The 20,940-nt window shown below is 38.8% G+C and overlaps 3 protein-coding genes across 6 annotated transcripts in view; 1 reads left to right on the forward strand and 2 right to left on the reverse strand.

Annotated features, from left to right (window-relative positions):
- Window positions 1-2,776, reverse strand: part of si:ch73-109d9.3 (zinc finger protein 880) — a 51,672-nt gene extending 48,896 nt beyond the window's left edge. For 3 of the 4 annotated variants that reach the window (XR_005692059.1, XR_005692058.1, XR_005692057.1), the window contains exons 1-3: window positions 1,726-2,772; window positions 582-715; window positions 18-114 (exon numbers count right to left, since the gene is read on the reverse strand). The gene's annotated coding sequence lies outside the window, so the exon portion shown is untranslated. Of the gene's footprint in view, window positions 1-17; window positions 115-581; window positions 716-1,725 lie in introns of all 4 variants that reach the window. The other variant, XR_005692060.1, reaches the window with a different exon arrangement.
- Window positions 2,777-2,926: 150 nt separating this feature from the next.
- On the forward strand, window positions 2,927-15,974 carry LOC120716926. Its single transcript, XM_040004645.1, has 5 exons — window positions 2,927-3,914; window positions 9,017-9,177; window positions 9,269-9,362; window positions 10,067-12,423; window positions 12,600-15,974. The coding sequence occupies exons 1-5, from the start codon at window positions 3,644-3,646 to the stop codon at window positions 14,610-14,612; spliced, it is 4,896 nt and encodes a 1,631-aa protein (XP_039860579.1). The 5' UTR covers window positions 2,927-3,643; the 3' UTR covers window positions 14,613-15,974.
- A 3,762-nt stretch (window positions 15,975-19,736) lies between these two features.
- LOC120716929 (von Willebrand factor A domain-containing protein 7-like) overlaps window positions 19,737-20,940 on the reverse strand; it is a 29,065-nt gene continuing 27,861 nt past the window's right edge. Inside the window, exon 18 of the mRNA XM_040004650.1 lies at window positions 19,737-20,937. Coding sequence (XP_039860584.1) covers window positions 20,557-20,937 — 381 coding nt within the window. The 3' untranslated portion in view covers window positions 19,737-20,556. The remainder of the gene's footprint in view (window positions 20,938-20,940) is intronic.

The raw sequence follows: 20,940 nt of genomic DNA on the forward strand, positions 1-20,940 counted from the left end.
CTTGCACAGAGACTTACCATCTAAGCTGATGTGCCACCCTTGCGACTCATCATTTTCTGGTTGGATCTGAAGAGCTTCTTCCTTGAACAGTCCAGTGCCTTGAATACCTGATGACTGGGAAAAAAAAATGGAAAGGCAACATTAATCCATCAGGTTTTACCTTAGTTGCCTTAAGTAGAACCCTAACTTTGGCAAGCAGATCTAACTTAATGCTTAAGGGTTTTTCAAACAAAAAATAATTAAAATACTTAAAAATATTACATGGATGCTGTGTAATGTGCACAGTCAGTTCCCATACCCCCACAATTTTTAACAATATAAATGATTCAATTTTCATGGTGCATGGGTCACCAAGAGAGCATTAGTGAACATGTCTCCCCCCCACCCCAAAAAAAAAAAAAAAAAAAAAAAAAAATCACATTTCGTCAGTTTACCCATACCACAAATGTTTCCTTGGTTTATCACACTCCCTGCAGTGGCTCTATACCCCATAATATGAGACTAAGTGGCTTAAACACACATTTTATACACTTTTGTTTTGTAAATTTATGAAGCTGTATAATGTAATAAAACTATCATACCTGCGTTGCTTTTGTGGCACTTTGGCGCTCTATTTTTTCCTCTCCTTCCTTCTCATGGCTCAGTGTACATCCATCAGCTTCCTGGGAACTATTTATTTCTTCATGAAGCACAGTCTCCTGTTTCAGGCTTTTCTCTGAAAATAATAGATTTTTTTTTCATTTTTTTCCCATTAGAGAACATGGCTTTTCTTGAATTTCAAAGATTTAGAAAACAAAATAAGGCAAAGGTCAGTTGAGTCATATAATGTCAAGAAGATTGCCTCTGAGCTCTAGCAATCTTCTTTAAGCAGCAAAAAAGGAAACAATTTTTGGTGTTTAGTGAAAATCATAATTAACAGTGGGTGATCAGAATCTGTTTATTTTCCCCAGTATGTTTAACTTAGGGTTACAAATCCAAAAGCCAAAAGGAGAAATATGTGAATATGTGGCTATGAACATAGTCAAAAGAAACATGATTATGTTTCTCTTAAAACCCACAAGAAATAGAATTATAGATTTCTTCTTTGGGGGAAGAGATGTAGCAGTATATTACAAAGTTGTACAGACAAAGTTCAAAGTATTTTAAATTAACTTTTTTCCGCATTCTGGTGCTTGATTTGAACTTAAGCACGTTGTCTTGACCATGTCTGCATGCCTAAATGCATGGAGTTGCTGCTATGTGATTGGCTCAATATTATTTGTGTTAATGAACAGCTGAACTGGAGTAACTAATGAAGCAGCCAGAAAGTGTTTATTCATTTGTGATCAAATTCTCCAACCTGGCTTCATAAGTACTAGTTACACAAGTAAGATATGCAGAAGTCAGGCACCACAGTGTGAATAATGCAGATTAAAGAATATGTAATGCAAGTTTATGCACTGGAAGTACCTTTATTTCCAGGCAAAATTTTAAAACAACCACAAAGTGTTTAAAATGTATTCTGTGTATGCTGCATTTATACAGCTGTGGCCTGAGGTAGTGTAGTCCAACCCCAAATACTTAAATAATCACATTTCTTAAAATATTTGCAATATTTATACACCTAGTTTTGTTTGTAATGGAATTGTTAATGTAATGTTAATTCTAATGAAAGGTTAACTCTTCATTAGCCTTAAGAAAATAAATACAGGTAAAACATGGACGACTAACCCTAGAAAGACCCACCTGAGGTTCTGGGTTGGTTCTCACTGGATATCCCGACTTTTCCACAGTCAATGCATCTCCCTCTCCAGTCTCCCTCTCGTTCTTTGCGACGAGTCTCCGACCACTTCAGTCGTCTCTTTAAGGACTCAACCTGCTCCCGGCACCGCGTTACCTCTTCCAAAAAACTGTCCTCCACCAACCGGGTGATCTCATACATAGCAGCCTTGAACACCGTCTCCATGACGCCAGAAAGTTGTGACTGAAACGTTAGTATAGTCTCCGCCATTATAACTGCGCTGTGGCTTAAAGTCTTTTTAATAAACGGAAAAGGAGGAGAAAAAAATGACTGGCAATTCAAAGCCTGTTGTTGTTGACTGGCTACAGCTAAAGTCGGTGTCTCTAAGGTAGATGTGTCCGTTTCTTACACGTGCTTTTTGTGTAGTTAATGATTTATGGGTTGTATCGGTTGTCCGAGTTTACAGCTTGGTTGCTTTCATGAACCCTGCTGTTTAAACAAAGTGTCATGCTAACGTTAGCTGCAACTAGCTCGCTCCATTAGTTCTGATTTATGTTTAACGGATTCTGGACACTATTTAATTTTAAAAAACATAAGCACGCTTGAAAATTTTAACATAAATGATCGCATTCTTTACATATCGTGTATTTAGAACTCAGGCTTAGCAGAAAAAGTAATTCAGTAGCTTAGCTTTACTCTTGCGTTATGACATTTCTCCCGATTCCGTAAACAACGACACTTCCGGTATCTAAATACGGGTCGTCGATTGGAACAATTTTCATGCTACGGAAGAAAGAAAAGAGAACTGGTTCCAGTGGGAAACGTGCTTAAAGAGCACTAAATGACAGTAGTGGGTGAAGAAGTATTGTCATATTAGGATAATGTTCCATAAATAAACAGTTTCACATCCAAATTAAACCTTTTTGTTGCTTCAGTTAAATCCCTTTTTGCATCTTAAAGTTCACCTCTTTCACTTATGAGACAGGAAGTGAAACGTGTTTTCTCCGTGTAACGTGTGTGCTTTTTGTGTCATTTTTTAGATAACAAGTAGATTAAAAAGATAACTGTTTAAGCATATGAGCACGTGTTATGTGGGGCACAACCAGCCCATGAAAGGGTTCAGTTTGGCTTAATGAAAGGCAAAATTTGAAAATTGCAGTGCAGTCATTAATAAATAATTTTATTAATGTCAAAACAAGCGATAGTAACTACAGAGATGGTTCCTTAAACTAGTCAAAGAGGACATGCAGAGGCTGTGTGTGACAGAAGAGGATGCTACAGATACGATGAGATGGAGTCTAAGTAATGACTTATTTGGAAAATATTCTTTACGATTTTAAAGATCAGTTCATTCACTTTTGGAGGAAGAGGAGTAAGTAAAAGTCGGTAAATCAATAAATAAAAGTAAATAAAAAAGCACATGGAATAAATTAAAGTTATGCATGAACTAAAACAAGTTCGACACCCCGGATATCTTAAAGTTCCGATTAATCCTCCAATCCAGACGGTGGCGGTAATGCTCTTAAAAGCTGTTTACCAACTGCGGTTAAAGCAAAATCGACGAACAAGAAAGCATAATCTCAGCTGCAACGAAAAGATTGGGGTCTCTTGGTGTTGTGTGGGATTATACGACGGTAGTAATAATAATTCGGCGCCGACAGATTTCCTAGTTTATTTTTTGTTTACAGACTGAACTTCTTCAAAAAGCAAAGTTTGGCTTGAAGTGAAACACCGGATGCTTGCGTAAGTCAGTCATCCAATGTGCGTCACACAAAGCAGAGACCGCGTCCGTCCGTCCGTCCATGTGAAGAAGCCATGTTGGCGGAGCTTCTGACGGCGTGCCTTTAAAAAAAACGCCAGAGTAAAGACACTCTTTCAGGTGGGCTCGTATCTGTATCCAGGAAGTACAGTACGACATACAAAATGTCTTCGGACGATTTTCAGACGAAGTATGCCTCTTTCATGGAGAGCATGCTGAAGAGCGCTGTTGCAGAAACCACGAAACTTTACGAAACTATGGTTGACGAGCTGAAGGCAGAAATATGCAAAATCAAGAAGGAGAATGAGGACCTCAGAACAAAATGCAACCAGTTTGAGAACGCGAAAAGCCAATCGGGCAGTTATCAAAGAGAAAAACAGCCTCTTCCTGGGCAAAGCAACGACTTCGAGAAATGCGACACAGCCGTGCAGTGTGGTGAGTTGCATAGCATGTTAGCCACCCCGAGCTAACTAATATTAACAGTTATAACTGGCTTATGATGGTATGTGTTGTGTTTAGCTAACATTTTACGTGTATTCATGTTATCTGGAACACACTGAACATCATAGTTGTTAATGCTTGCTTCTCAGCATAGTCATCTTGAGCGTGGGATCCAAAATGGGAGGGAAACCATACTAGTTTCTCCATTTTTAGAGGACAGTGAACGTTGGTCCAAACTTCAAAAAATCGTCTCTTTATGGCTACAGAGCTCTAAAACGTTTTACATATATATATTTATAAGGAACGGAACAGATGCTCCATAATTATTCAAATGAAATCGAGCATTGGTATAACTGATTTGAGCTAAATTGACTGCTCCTTTACAGCTCAGACTCACCACTTCTATCTTTATATTGGTTTTTATCTATAAAATACAATTAGGATTAGCTAAAGGAAGCCAGAACCTCTTCTAAATTGGCCAATCAGTTCTTTATGCCCCCGAGTATATTTCTTTTTGTTCGTTCTGCTGTAGTTTACAGACCGTTACACATTACAAATTTTTTACGTCAGCATCCTGGTCGTGGACACCCATGTCACATGCAAACCTGTTTCTTATTCTGTTTGTAACTACGTTCACACTCAATGGTACTAAGGTTTTCCCACACAGGAAGCTGGTGAGGTGCGAATGAGGGGGCTGATAACGAACTGCAGTCTTCTAATGGCACTGGCATAGTGCCAGGCAAAACCACTAAGACGTGTATTAAAAAAAAAATTAAACTGAACTGAAATCTTATCAATGTATAGCTTTATTCCACACTTGTATTTAGATATTGATAAGTTGTGTAATAATTCTGAAACAGAAACTAGAATACAAAGGTCCATAAACTTGTATCACAGATGTTTTTGTGTACCCTAATGTAGTGTTTAAAGAGCATTCTGATAACAACTGTACTTTCAAAACATCAGAATGTTTTTTTCCTTTAGAGGAGATGATTAAGACGAAGTATTAACCAAACAATTGTTTAAGCGAATTGCTGCCTCTCTGTTGTTGTTAGAATGTTTTGCAGAAATTAGAACCCTTTCTCACTACTCAACGTGACTCGACTCTACTCGGTTACTGCCATTTTCTGTTATAATTGAGTTCCACCTAGTGTGCGTGGGGTCATTATAGCAGTGCGTCTGGAAGTCCCAGATTTGAATCTGCAACAACAGTATTAAGGTCTATACATAATGACTGTGTTGCGAAAAAAATATATGAAACTATGAATGCAAACTTGTTTAGACACTTGTGTAGAAGGGCAATACAGATTAATGAACATTTTAATAAATGTAAATATGCCAGATTATACCATTGGGCTGATTTTCATCTGCAGACCCTCTGGCAGGTTGGAGTTAAACAAAAGTTAGTAAAAACATACAGAGACACTATTTACAGATCATGTGACAAGGACAAAAACAGTGATCACATTATATTAGAACAAACAATGACAAGAAGAGGGGACACCGAGGACAGTATAGATGACAATAATGGAAACACATCAGTTATTAGGGCTGTGCGATATGACCAAAATCTCATATCCCGATATAAGAATTCTATCGTCCCAATAACGATATAAATCACAAAAATGTAACATTTTCTGTAAATTCTATGAATCTCGGGCAGCTCGACTTGCGGGAAGTGTTTCCAGCTGCGCGTCATGTAGCTGGAGTCGAGTGTTTTAACCGATGCATGAAACGATACATTTTTAGACATAAGTTGTAACAGCCGCTGTTTTCTTTGTGAGCATTTATTACACGGCGTGCTGCGGGGAAAAGCCTGTTCTAACGTTTGAGTCTAAGGTTTATTTTTTAGCACCTGGCGGCTCTTTTTTTACTTTTCATCCGTAAATAATCTGCTCGTTCACGTGATTCAGTTTATTTTGAAAAGTCTCAACAGGAGCTTGAGCTTTATTGTGAAAGGTTTATGTGGAGCATAAACAAGCGGACACGCGATGGTGTTACCGTCGTTGTTGCTAACCACAACGCATAAAAACAGGCGCTTGTCCGTCCGTAGTGTGGTTATATAAAATATAAGAGAAAGATAGAACTTTAAGAAATTAATATAGCCACTACAGTGACCATCAAAACAATGAAAAATATTGCCGTAAACAGCTTATTTTGCGACACCACAAAACAAACGATAGCGTAAAATAAAACGATAGACGTTTTTATATCGTCATCCGATATATATCAGTTATATTGCACAAACTCCAGTATTGCACATGGCCTGACTGTCCTGATATTGCGCTGACCCATTACACTAATAGTTGGTTCCCTTTTTTTTTTTTTTTAAATACACTCTTTTTCACGTCCAATATAAAGCATGATTATTAAACATGATCACATGTTTGTGCATCCACCCTTTTAAGTGACTCTTAAAGATGGGGATACTTTTACTTTCCCTCACTGACAGTGGAAGGCTATTCCAGAAGCTCACTCCCTGATATGTGAAAAGGTGGTCTGTCTAAATGCCAATTCACAATCACCTCTAACAGTGGCTCGAGTTAGTCGAGACCCAGCAATACTGCTAGACTTTTGTTTAATACAATCACTCACTGGTGGAAGCGCCAGACGATGTATAACTTTGTATATTAGACAGGCAGATTTAAATAAATATAACGCGTTGCATTTTTGCAAAAGAATCATGCTCAAATAATGCACTGGTAAAAAAAAAAAAAGAAAGAAAAGAAAATGAAGTCGACATCAAGTTATGATGAGCTGGTCCTGATGCTTCTAAACAAGAGAAGAAAGAAATGGAGATTCTGGTTTCATCCAAATCTCAAGTAAAGGCCACAGCAGGGATCATTTCATGGTTTCATTCCGGCGCTGAAGCCGTATCGCGATCGCTTTCATACTGGCTCAGGAGGTCAGTGGGGCAGTTTGAGCTCGTTGGCAAACTTAGGACCACATTGACGAGGTAGGGAAATAATTTTACAGATTAACATTGACCCAATTGGCATCCCAGCATCTAGTTGTGTCTGAATTTTAAATGGTATTGTTCTACTATTATCATATTATTGTATATGCAGTACCGGTGCCTGTTTTTACCCTCGAGTACAACATAAATGCAGTGGTTTGATTGGTCAGATCTGTTTATATGCTTCCAAAACACTGAAAGAGGTGTCACTGCCATCCTTTAGAACAAGCACAATCTAAGACTTCATATGTATTGGTGGTTGTTCATACTATTTGTCTTATAGTCCAATCGTGACTATATCTTAACTTTTTCCCATACTGTACCTTTGTCTACCTACAGAAGAGAAAGACTGTAATGTTACTTCTTTATTGTAACAAAAAAAAAAACATGACGCAATTTAAAATAAAATAAAAAATACTGATTTAAGCAGCAGATTAAAGTTATTGACTCTTGTTACCAACTCACTGGCAGTAATCATTTTTCTCAGACGGCACTTTCCCAGCTATGCACAGAACGTAGAGCGACTGTTGAGCAGCTGTGTCATACTTGGCTACCACATTGGGTTTGCGGTAAAGCCGTATAGCAGATCCATATATGAGCCTTCATTGAGATTTTTTTGCCTTGCCATTGATTTAATATGTCCGTTTATTAATGTTCTCCTTTGTTTACATTTGAACATTTCTTCAACTTGTACTGGGGATATATATATAAAGAAGTTTTTTTTTTTTTTTAATCTCTGTATTTGTGGAATTGTTCCATACAGTATAGTTGTAGTAATGGTTTTATGTTAACCCTTTAAAGCCGGTAACTATTTTTAAATCACTAGAACCGGAACCACGTAAGCTAGCGCAATAATTTCTTTTTGCATATGAAACCAGAGGAGTTGTACTTACATCTTATGCCATCAGCTTGTCCTAGGTCACGGTTTCCTTCCACATATAGCTTGAGTACAATCCTAATTGTACTCAATGATATGCAAGTCAATTTATAACTTTAATATGCTTTTCTTAGTAGAAAATAATACTTAAGCCAAAATTAAATTTTTATCCTTACTTAGGTGTAAAAACAAAGCTTGATAGGGCAAGACATGGGTAAGTTATGCAGACACCCACCAGTAGCCAGAACTTCAAAACACAGAGTAAAGCGGTCTTTTCAGTGGACCTGGCCTCTTGACAGTGGTCCGGGGTGCATATATGTGCAATAGGGCTGCCACAAACGATTATTTTAATAGCCGACTAGTCACCGATTATTTTTGCGATTAGTCGACTAATCAGATCATGCATCCATTGGACGTAAAACGTACAGCGTATTGCACCAGCATGCATCTGCTTTTATATAACTATCATTAGCTTACAGCTTTAAGTGTTTAAGGTATGTGCTAACTAAAAATAAAGACAAGATGATAGTATATTCTCGAGCATCTGACACTTGATAATAACTGATAATCAGTTGTCTGCTTGACGTTTATTCAGCTGTGTAAAAACTATAGCTTTAATTTCAGCCAAACAGATTTGCTCAGGAACAAATAAAATACTGAAAAAGGCCAAACAATAAAATATTTAAGGTATCTAAGTGACTTATATATCATGTTTAACCAGAGTAGCAAAAGTTCCTGAATTTGGACACAACTATGATACTGGACACAGCTTCTTCTTCTTTGGGGTTTAACGGCAGCTGGCATCCTTGTACATGCAGTGCTGCCATCTTCTGTTTCAGTACGTTATTACACTCTTAAATCCTACTACTTATTCCTGCGTCGTCTTTTGGGATCTTACAAAGCTTCAAACGACGAGTCAACTATTAAATTAGTTGACTCGTCGTTCCAGGTGGCTACTGTATTCTCTGTTCTCCAGCCTTTGTGAGCATAGTATAGCAGCACTAGCTCTATACCTGTTTCCACTTCTGGTTAGAGTGGCCTTCCAACTTGCAGCTGATCTCCAGAGAATTGCAAGGTCTGCCACTGCCAGCTCCAGTTCAAAGCGGTGGCATTGCGGTCTTCACTTTTTTTCTGCTGGTGCAATAAAACTAGTTCATTACTCCCCTGGAAATTGTCGCTGTACTCAACTCTCTTCTGAACTCTATTCTTGAACAATTAGTTATTCTGTTTTTTCTTTGTGTGTTTGCATGTTTCTCTTTACAGATATTGTCTCCTTCCGCACAGTGTTGGTCGAGCAATGTCAGCCACTGGGGCAGTCATCATTAAAAAACCAACAAATGTTACACGCTGGTGAGAGGTTTGGATATGGTTTGCAGGAGCAGGGAGGAAATTCTCAGATGACATTTATACTTGTCAAACAGGAGGTTTGTGTGTACCATAGCAGCATTAAAAAAATAAAATGTTCTGATTTTTTTGCACCTTCTCAAAACCTAAATTTTTGTCCTCCTCCTACAGGAATCATACAGTGATACTTCTCTACAGTCTGAGTTAAAAGAAGAGGAAGTTGAGTCTGCAGTGGCCTCTGAACAAGCCCTTAGTAATGTTTCAGGTGAGGAAATTAAACTGATGGTTTTGGAATAAAGAAAGAATTGTAAGAATTAAATAATGGCATTTTGAATTTGCTCATCAGCAAATGTATTATTTCCCAATTATCTTGTGATGGTCAAATGTGTTTAGTTATCTGAATGTCATAATCAACTGCTACTTCACTGAGATTCTGCCTCTGTATATGAACCCTACCTCTGTTGTCTGAGAGAGCTGTTTGAAACCGTAGTGCAGGTCTTCCCCACCTGCTGCAGATTGTGTTAGAGCACAACAGCAACTGCCATCCTTAGCTACAGTTTAATTTTTGTGTATGTCTAGCCAGGAGATGAAACCTCATTTGGGAAGCAGCTTGACGACAACACAATAGCAGTCAGTAGGGAAAGTGCAAGGTAGAAAGGGTTGAGGCTAAATGGTTGGCAGAGTTTAAACATCCAAAATAATAGTGGAAGATTATTCACCAGTAAACAGGTTGTGTGTGCAGCATTTCCCAGTGGTATTATATGATGAGTGCCGAATCAAAACAGGACTTAGCACATCTTTAAAAAAATAAAATAAACAGTTCCCTTTAAAATAATTGTATGGACCATGTAATGTTAAGGGGAAAAGAAAAAATGTCTAACTAAAGTTTCATTGTTCCAGAGTTTTCTCTGCCTTAGTAACTTTTTCCTCTTATGTTTCTTCTGACATCTTTATCACTGTGGTGCCTAGGTTCTTTACACGTCTCTTTAAATGGAACTGAAAATGAAGGGATGCTTATTAACCAGGAAGATTCAACAGAAGAAACTACATCAGCTCGAAAAGATGAAGAGACCAAAATGGTCCGGGAGGTATCCTGTATGGGAGAGAGTAGCCGTTCAGAGGGAACGCAGAGCCAGACCACTGATTCAGAACATTCAATAGTTATTTCACTTGCTGCAATGACGGACAATATCAAAGAAGAGTCTGAAGTTGATCAGGAGACATCAGAAGTAGAGACACAGGTTCTTCAGCAATGTCAAAGAGATGGTGAAACAGTAGAAAATGAACAAACTGCTATTACTGTTAAGCCATCTGCACATGTGCACTGTGCAGATGAACAGTTAGGGGGGTCCATATTGGTCAACAAAGAAGTTATTTGTGAAGAATTAAAAAACAGCTTGGCAGAAGATGAAACTACTCCCAAAACTAATGTGTCAGTACGGCGTAGAAGAGGACGGCCACCAAAGAAAATTAAACCAAAAGAAGCACTTGTGTTATCATCTTTTGATGCCTTAAAAGGCCAGGAACAGTTGAACACACCTTCAGAAATAGTTGACAAATCCACTGCAGTAGATGCAGTGAAGATTTCTGCTTTTGCCTCTCCAAGATCATCTGGGATTAAGTCGAAAGAGACTTCCTCTACTGCCAATCCATCTGTACAGGAGATGGCAAGCACTGATTTGAAAAACATGGACAATAGAAAGGCTGGTTCTCTGCCTGCTTCAGTTTTGTCTTTGAGTAGCAGTTCTTCTGAAAAGCCAGTAGACCCTGAAACTCAGCTTCCCACGGGTGTAGAGAAAGAGGCAGTTGAGGCTCCATCCATTGAAGCTTTATCTGCAAAGAAAACATTGAACTCTCCTCCATTGGACTCACCACAACTGACACCCGGTCAGCACAAGGAACGTCGTACTTCTGCAACACTTCAGGATGCAATGCTGCTAGTTGAAGCAATGAATCAGTCAACAATGGGAAATATTATTCCGTCTTCCGAAAAAATTTCATCACCTATGACTCATTGTGCTCCCTGTGTGGATACCCTACAAACAGTGGACAAAATCCTAGCTAAACCACAGACACAGAATCTTACTGTAAAATCTCAGTCAAGTGTAGAGGCCAATGAAACCCTCAAAGCATTTGTTACACCACAACAACAGCAAGTTTTATCAAATGCTGCTACTCAAACTTTTGTCCTGCCATCTTCCCACCCCGTAGCACCCAGAAAACTGACTAAAATTAGGCCTAAAATAATAACTGTTGTGCCAAGAGTAGGACCATCTCACAATATAGCATCGTCTACAACAAAGGTTTCTTCTATAGAGTCGAGGACTACACACAATAATTTACTTGCAACTTCTGGAGTTGCAGGGTTGCCTCTGGAAACGCCTTCACTTTTCTATCTTCCTCAACAAACAAATACTACCTCCATGACATTAGTCCCAGTTTCACAGTTGACTAAACCATCAGAAAATCAGCAAACAGGTGGTCCACCACACAAAAAAATAACAATCATAGTTCCAATACGGTTGGCAGCAGTGGCACCAAGTAAACATCCGCCACAGACAATAGTTGTGAAAGGAACGCAAGAGGCAGCAATGCCTCGTGATGTTCCTGTCACATTGACATCTACACAGTCGACTGCAGCTTCACAGGAGTTAAGTGTTTCAGCTTCCGATGACACAGCATTCTCTCAAAGTGAAAACACAACCGACAGCCCTGAATCTCCTGAACAAACTGCCTCTGTTTCTGAAGTGATAAGCACTCCTACAGAAACCAGTTTAGAACAGTCAGTTAAGATAATACCAGCATCACAGCCGACTGTTGATAGGAAGCTCACTCCTGTGGTCAGATTAACCAAACTTCCATTTTCAGTATCCCCCAACGAATCTGTTTTGGTATCGAAACTGCTTTTAAAGGGATTTTCTGAAGGTACTATGCAAGAGATGTCTTCAAAACCAGCAATCTCAGAGAAGCTAGATTCATCTTCAAGCAGTAGTTTAGATGTAACCGAAATGCTTAGTCCTGTGACTCTAAATACACCTCAGAAGTCAGAAGAATCAAATAATCATGAGCGGGCTCAACTGTCATCTGAAACATTCACTGTCATGAGAGAGGCAACTGTCGGTGAAGATTTGCAGCCATCTACATCAGCCACATCTGTTGAACCCATTCCTAATATGGACAGCAGTGACGTACAGGAGAATGAATCTGCCATCATACAGCTTACCTCCATGTCCAGAGAGGCATCTGACCCTCACTTACAGATGACTAAAGCACAGTTCTTGGCACAACTGGCAGTTTCACCGATCGTTCAAGATCCAGAAAAACAGGTAAATGCTATTCAGTACATGGGGGTCATAATTTCTGTGGTTACACATTGAAATTGATAGTCATCATGTTATGTTGATGTTGTGGGTTTTTTTTTTTTTTTTTTTTAAATTAGAACCCCTACAGAATGTGGTACCTATTTATTTATTTTTTGTTTCTTCTTTCCATTTTGATACAGGCCAACTCTGACTTTGCAAATGGTAAAGCTTCTTTGACGGAGAGAAGCTTACAGAAGAAAAGCTTACAGAAAAACTCCTTGGTCGTTCGGCTGCGAAGTCATCTGAAAAGTCACTTGCAAGTTAAAAGAACTGAAAAAAGTCTGGAACGGAATTCAGAAAGTGAGACTACCACTCTCATCTCTAAGAAACTTGGAATAGAGAATGGCAGTCTTAACGGTGAAAAGTCAACTAAGGAAACCAGTCCTGTTTGCCTTGGAAGGAGAGATGTGGTTAAAGATAATACAGCTCTAATTAATAATCCCCCATCTTCCATCAGTCCTGTAAGATCTGTACTGTGTAATGGTGGTGATTTACCCAAGATGATTGATAATGAGCCAACTTCTAAGAAGAGCAGGGCTAACACTGATTCCACCACCATGACTCCTAAGGCGGACAGTACACATAGAGATGGTTTAGGCACAGATAATAAAAAATCCACATCTGTGAGTCCTAGAGAGGGTAATTTAAATGAAGAAATTGCTAGTCCTGAAATGACTTCAGTGACTCCTAGGAGGTCTTTGGGTAGGGATAGTCCTAGATATAAAAAATCCAGTTCTTTAAGTCCGAGGAGGTCGCCTTCAGGTAGAAAAGGTTCTTTGAGTTCTAGAAGTCCGAGCTCAACTAAAGAAAGTGGTAGCCCCAAAATGACTAACAATGATACAACCCCTATAAATGAAAAATCAAGTTCTGTAAGCCTTGTAATGTCAACCAGAGGAAGCACTAGTCCTAAAAAGACTGACTTGCCTTCTGTTAGTCCAAGAACACCTAGTTTGAGGCAGTCTGGCATCCGTAGGAGTTCACTTTTCAGCAAGGATGACTCAAGGACAAAAAGGATTAAAAGGGAATTAAGATCTTTTGGTATAACCACAGGTGGCGCTATTACTAGAAGAAATAAAGGTAAAACTTGTTCCCCAAGTGTCAAGTCCCCTACAATAGCTAAAAATTGCATCAGTCCTACAAGGACTGAGGAATCTACACCTGCTAAGAAGCCCAGACTAATCCAAGATGTTACTGGTCCTAAAAGGGGTTTTAAAGTTGTTAATGCTATGAAGTTAGCTAAAGCAGCAAAAGCAAAAAAAATTGCTTCAATGAAAAAGTCTAACAAATCTAAATTGGCAAAAAGTCGGTTATCAGAGAGTCGGACCAACTGTGGGGTTGGGAAAAAATGTCGAGCTAAAGTGTGGATACCTCCTGTCATGACAGAAAGTGAAATGGCTCCACCTGGGGAAAAGGAGTCGTCTTTGTTAAACGTAAAGACGGAGACGGGATCTGATAATCAAAACCCCAGTGGCTCCCCTGATTCACCCCAACCCAAATTTGTTACGTCACCAATTGTATCACCTCTACAGCCTTTGTCAGTCATAGGTAGGCATCTGCTAAGGAACCAGTGTGGGGAATGTGGTCGAATTCTTAGCAGCAGTGCTGCACTGGAGAGCCACGTTAGTCTTCATACGGGACACAGGCCCTTCTCATGCACATTCTGTGGGAAGAATTTCCCAGACTCCAAGAGCTTTAAACGCCACGGCCGGGTGCACCGTAATGGTCGGATACATATCTGCCAGCATTGCGGGAAGGGATTTGTCTACCGCTTTGGCCTTACAAAACACATACAAATGGTGCATGGCAGGATAAGACCTTTCATTTGCCAGATCTGCAAAAAAGGATTCTTCACAAAACGAGACGTAGAAGTACATATTAGGATCCACACTGGAGAGAAACCATTTCAGTGTACCCTCTGTGAAAGGAAATTCATAAGAAGAGTAGAACTGAATGTGCATTTGCGATGGCATAATGGAGAGAAAAGACACTGGTGTCCATTCTGTGGAAAAGGATTTTTAGACTACAATAACCTTAAAAGGCACAAATACACCCATACAGGGGAGAAACCACATGCCTGTCCACACTGTCCAAAGAAATTCACGCAGACGGGTCACCTAAAAAAACATGTTAAAAATGTACATGGTGGTCCGTGAGAGATGGATATGTAAGAAACCATGTTCACCTTGGAACAATGGTATGCTTTGAAATAGGAAATATACATTCTTGTAATTCAGAAAATGCATGCTGTGGAGCGGGTTTTTGTTTGTTTGGTTTTTATAATGGAATTTATATGCAAATGGAGAATTTACTTATTTTGCCTTTTTGAGATAATTATTTTGTATCTTTGTAGAATGGTTCGAGAGTTTGGGAATTTGTACTCATTTGTTGCTTTGTTGGAAATCCATCCATCTGTCTTAAAGAACGGAAGCAACTTAACTAAAGCCAACAGACGAACATGCGTGCCACTTGGTACTGTTGAAAATAAAAACGATGCAATATAGACAGGCTAGACAAGTAAATCTCCCCAAAATCACAAATTGTACTTTAGAGTGATGCAACATAATGATTAGTGACAGTTGTTCTTTATACTAGTTACACTTTTATTCCTCCTCACTAGCAAGCAGATGAGGAAACTTTCCAGAGTGTTGAACTTTATTTTTTTTTTCTTTTTACAATGTTCTGTATGGCACTGTGTGCTCTCTGCAAAGTAAAGTGTAATATAGATGGAGATTGAGGTTTTTTCAGAAATATAAATCTTTAAATTTAAGTTGGTTTGTCAGAATATGCAGGTATCCTTTTCTCATACTTTTTGATTCAGTAGGTGATGTCACAAGATGTGTGAGAGCATAACCCCAGTTTGGCATGGTATTTCTTCACGAATGTTGTACCTGAGTTAGTTTAGGGAAAATTGTTAAGGTAAATTTGGCTTCAACTCAAGTAAGCCTTTGTGGCATACATAATGCTTTTGTTTTGGACATGGACTTTAGTGTCCTAGTGGCATTTTAAAGCTGTCATCTTTTTCTTTTCTCATTTTGTAATGAGTTCGCCATAATACATTTGCATTCGTTTTTAATTATTGTCAACTGAACACATTAAAAACAGATGTTTTGTTAGTTTTTTTAATTGGTAATTTATTGATGTTGTTTTCATATATACAGTTACAAAAATTGAAGCACTTGCCTATTATTAAAAAAGAAGTATTTGATAAACTTTCCACAATAACTCTGGAAAGCACATCTTGTGACCAGTGTTGGAATTTGGATGTTGGATTTTGAAATATGCACTAAGGTTAAAACATGTCTTAATTAAATTGAGACTGAAAATACGATCTAATTTCCATTACCCATCTTTCAATTTCTGTCAGTATGCCACGTCATTACTGATGTCTAAATGGCAATGAAGTCTAATTGTATTACTTGCACAGTAATTAACCACCTCATTCAGGGAGGACTAAAAGTGAATCTTTTTTTATTTTTAAACATATTTTCATTCTGTTTAACATTGTGCTGTATTTAAAAAAAAAAAAAAGATGTCTTTACGTTGGTGTAAATGTCTGATTTTTCTCAGATATGTTTGAAAAGCTAACTTTCCCAAAAAATATCAAACACAATATTAACACATTCTTTTACAGCCCTAAACCTCATTGTACATACTGTGAATTTATATTGATTTGATTTTTGTCAAGTCAAGTTGCATAGTTTGTTCGTACTGGCTGTTAAAATGAAAGAAATGTAAATAAACATTTTGTTTATAAAATTATTTTGTGATCATTTAAAAATGTGTAACACAAGTAATAGCTTTGCAGTCCTGGAGTTTAATGTTGACTTTGACTTTATGCTGTACGGTTTCAAATCAACTAATGCAAACCAATATTCTCCAGTGGGAGTAATACACAAAAGATCTTGCACTGTTTGTTCTTCACATTATGACCACCATTTTTTCAAAAGTCCACACTGCACTCAGGGCCGTTTCTAGACAGGCATATATGAGGGGGCAGAGAGAAATGTAAAGGGGGCACATAGTGGCAATGGAGGCAAGAAAGGTGTGGGAGTTGAGTGGGGTGCTCTGGATCAGGGCTGCCACAAATGATTATTTTGACAGTCACCAATTATTTTTGCAATTCGTCGACTAATTACATCATGCATTCATTGGACATAAAACGTGCAGCTTATTGCACCAGCATGCATCTGCTCTTATATAACTATCATTAGCTCAGGATCGTGGCTCAATAGTTGGCAGTTTGTCTTATAATCGGAAGGTTACCGGTTTGAGCCCCAGCTCCAACAGTCTCGGTCGTTGTGTCCTTGGGCAAGACACTTCACCCGTTGCCTACTGGTGGTGGTCAGAGGACCCGGTGGCGCCAGTGTCCGGCAGCCTCGCCTCTGTCAGTGCGCCCCAGGGCAGCTGTGGCTACAATGTAACTTTCCATCACCAGTGTGTGAATGTGTGTGTGAATGGGTGGATGACTGAATGTAGTGTAAAGCACTTTGGGGTCCATAGGGACTAAGTAAGGCGCTATACAAATACAGGCCATTTACAGTTTAGCTTACAGCTTGAAGTGTTCAAGGTATGTGCTAACTAAAAATAAAGAGCAGATGATCGTTTATTAAACTTTAAGAAAATTTGCAGACTGTCTCAGTGGAGTCTCTCTTCCACAGCATGTCTTTCATCCTGTCTTCCTTCTCTCACTCTAACCAGTCGCAGCAGATGGCCCCGCCCCTCCCTGAGCCTGGTTCTGCCGGAGGTTTCTTCCTGTTAAAGGGGAGTTTTTCCTTCTCACTGTTGCCAAAGTGCTTGCTCATAGGGGGTCATATGATTGTTGGGTTTTTCTCTGTACCTATGAAGCGCCTTGAGGCGACTTTTGTTGTGATTTGGTGCTATATAAATAAAATTCAATTCAATTCAATTCAATTGAGTTTAATAAACTCAGCCGTCTGCTCCTTGCTATCTAAAATATAACAGGACACTGGAGTAAATTCTCGCCCATCTCACACTTCTGTTTAATCAGTTTTGTGCTTGATGTTTATTCAGCTGTGTGAAAACTATAACTTTAATCTCAGCCAAACAGATTTACTCAGGAGCAAATAAAATACTGAAAAAAGCCAAACAATAAAATAATTAAGGTATCTAAGTGACTTATATATCATGTTTAACCTGAGTTGAACCACAGGGGGTCTGAAAACGATGTGCCAGGAGTTTGCTGTTCGTCAGCTCTAGTGAGCCTTGAACCCCGTCTAGCTATCGAGCTGGTGGGTAACAGATGTCTCCGAAAACATCAGAGCATTTTTGCAAATATGCGATGTATTGATAAATTGAGCAGATATTTGAAATTTACGCACCCACATTCTTGCCAGAAAATATCTGAAAACTTTATTTTGTGACCCAGAAAGAGTAATAAGAGTAATATTAAAACTAAGTACCTGCTGCCATTGCTGGAAACTGCAATGGACTGGGCCTCGCTATGAATTCTAGGATAGCTTGGGCCACGAAGGATACACCCTACCCATCGTTCAAATCTGGAGAAATGAAGGACGCATTTGTAGGATTCTGCGAATTTGGATAGCCTTCCTTGCGTCGCTGTAACTTAATCAGCCTACAAATGCGGACTCTATAGGATGTGGCCCCTAAATTTGGACACAGCTACGATACCAGAGACTGGTGTTTAACGGCAACTGGCATCCTTGTAGATGCATTGCATCTTCTGTTTTAGTCCATTATTGCACTCTTAAATCCTACTACTTATTCCTGCGTCTTTCAGGATCTTACAAAGCTTCGAACGATGCGCAGACTATGAAATTAGTCGTTGATGATTTTTATAGTCAACTAATCATGGCAGCCCTACTCTGGATAACTGTTTTTGTCAGGTAATTGGATTGCACTTTGTCAGGCCTCTACCCAAAGACCTGACCAACTTGGGTGTCCCAACTGAAGGCTGAGCTTCTGCTGGTCAAGCTTTTATGGTCACTAACGCGCGCAAAACCCCTGACCACGTTAAGGTGGCAATCCCTCAGGGGGAAAACAGAAAAGCAAAAAATAAAATAAAATATTCCTCATCAGATTCTAACAACTAAAAACATGACATTTAACTTAATTGGATAGATATCATAGGTGTCAAACTCTGGCCCACGGGCCAAATTTGGCCCGCAGCCTAATTACATTTGGCCCGCGAAGCCATACCAAATTACTATTAGAGCTGGCCTACTGGTATTATACAGCTAATATATATATTGTTTAGTATTAAGCTTTGCTTGTTCCATATTCAGTTTTTCAGCAAAACGTGTTTTAGTCCATAAGAAAAGATTCATTCTTATATCTGGAGGAATAAATATATTTCAATAAATATTAACGTTAGCCCGCAACTTTGTTCCAGTTTTGAATTTTGGCCCACTGTGTATTTGAGTTTGACACCCCTGGCCTATATCGAATATATTTGAACCCAACAATAACACTTCACACTATTGCCAATATTAACAAAACTAAAAAGGGTGGGCCCAGTTATAAAAAAAGAGAATTCACAAAGTCTTTTAAAATAAAACTTAAAAATAGAAATAAAAAATAAAATTAAAATATCCATTCAGATCTTTAAAATCAACAACATAAAATCTGTCTTAATTGGAGGGCCTTATTCAAATACATTTGCAAAATTAAGTAAGAACAAAATAAGACCTCTCAATATAGCCAATAGGCCTACTTACAAAACTAAAAAGGGCTGGCACAGTAATAAAAAAAACAAAAACATAAATACCTTTTATCGGGGTTTCATGGAAACTCAAATTAACACAGAGACATTAAACGCACCTCATTGCCTGCTCTGCCAAACGGGAGAAAGTACGTCCTTTGCAGATGCACTTCGTCTCAGAGGTAGGTTAATAAATTGGATTTAACTTAACCACAATAATAACCACAATTTGAAGGCAATGGCAAGATGCGCGGCATGGATGTTTAGCTGGGGGAGGGGGAGTTCTCTGCCGAGTGCTGTGTGAGCCTGCGCACAAAGAGTGCACGGAGGCAAAGAGCGGATGAGACGTGAAACCTATCATTTAATTTGTGCCTTTTCTAGCGGATTATTCAGCTACTGTAGTAAATCTTATCCATATTTAGTTTGTGGGTAATTTATTATTTTCTTTCTAAACTTCTAAAAGTTTGACTTAATGGGACATGACGTTTGTTTAAGGGGGGCATTGCCCCCTCTTGCGTATAGCCAGTAGGCCACCACTAATATTTCAGAAACCAAGAAAGTAGCACTATTTAGATGAAAAAGAAACACCACCAATCAGTAAATTTTGGAAGCACATGTTTATTGTATTTATTTGGACAATGTACAGTCTTCAGCTTTTAGCCCAAGGAATTATAACCCGATACATGACTTCTGTAAGGCATTATGAAGCATATTTCACTGATGTTTTTAAATCTGACTAAAAATTATACCTATAATTAACCTATACCCACCTATCCCCCCCCTGCGACAGACTGGCGACCTGTCCAGGGTGTACCCCGCCTCTCGCCCTATGATAGCTGGGATAGGCTCCAGCACCCCCCACGACCCTGAAAAGGATAAGCGGAAGTGAATGGATGGATGGATCATACCCATTGTTTAACCAATATTATGCCTGCTTATGCTAAAAGCATTGGGACACAAAAATCTGTGAACATTTTAATGCTGCATTTCAAAAGCAATAAAAAAAGAACAGTCTCACCCACAGATTTCAAAGTAATCAATATTACTTAAAACACTCAGAAACAACTGACTTTTTATTTTCACACAAGTATAGATTCATAATTTTATTTCAGTGTTTTATTTAAACTGAGTTTCCGTAGTCTCCAAAGTTTAGTGGTTAACATTTCATACTGGAAGGAGACACAAATACCTGGAAATGTTGTTTCAAGGAGGTTATCTGACATAAAACTGTGCTAAATCCACCAAGTGGCTATCTCTTATGGTGGCCCCTTTTAAATAAGGGAAAAGCTGAGAGAAGCTTTATTTAAGCTGAACACCAGTAAGCAAAATAGACATTATAGCAGAAGTGCATTATTTTAAATGATTTAAATTTGGCGCAGATTAAAGACACAAGATTAGCATAATGTAACCTGAGTCTTTCAAGGCCTTACTAAGAAGGCAGATACCAACAGGCATATCCATAGTGGCAGCGACAGAGTAAGAGTAGGAGGGACACCTGACAGAGCAATTGATTGGTAGTATTTTCCCACATTGCCAACTTTATCTACAGCTATTATTTCAACAATCTGTGAGCAGCAGGAGGCATTGTAGTTTGCCACGATGATAGGAGCGCTCAGTGAGGTGTATGTGAGGGTTCCATTACCCTGATGGAGGGAAATGCTCTCTATCCCAGTTCCGTTTCCATCTGTAATGTTAGCTGAGAGCCCCCACTGGAAATGTCCACACTGGGACAGATCACGAGGGCATTTGTTATCCTGCACGCTAACCACTTTACATAATGGCTGAATAAAATCTGTAATCTG

Source organism: Simochromis diagramma, unplaced genomic scaffold (genome assembly GCF_900408965.1).
Source record: "Simochromis diagramma unplaced genomic scaffold, fSimDia1.1 OVJJ01000487.1, whole genome shotgun sequence".
In the NCBI taxonomy this organism is placed as follows: Eukaryota; Metazoa; Chordata; class Actinopteri; order Cichliformes; family Cichlidae; genus Simochromis; species Simochromis diagramma.

What these genes read in the sequence shown, in the direction of transcription:
- LOC120716926 (XM_040004645.1), top strand. Translation starts at nt 3,644, where the DNA reads ATGTCTTCGGACGATTTTCAGACGAAGTATGCCTCTTTCATGGAGAGC. An exon ending in AGCCCTTAGTAATGTTTCAG is followed by an intron (nt 9,363 to 10,066) that starts GTGAGGAAATTA and finishes TGTGGTGCCTAG; the next exon opens with GTTCTTTACACGTCTCTTTA. An exon ending in TTCAAGATCCAGAAAAACAG is followed by an intron (nt 12,424 to 12,599) that starts GTAAATGCTATT and finishes ATTTTGATACAG; the next exon opens with GCCAACTCTGACTTTGCAAA.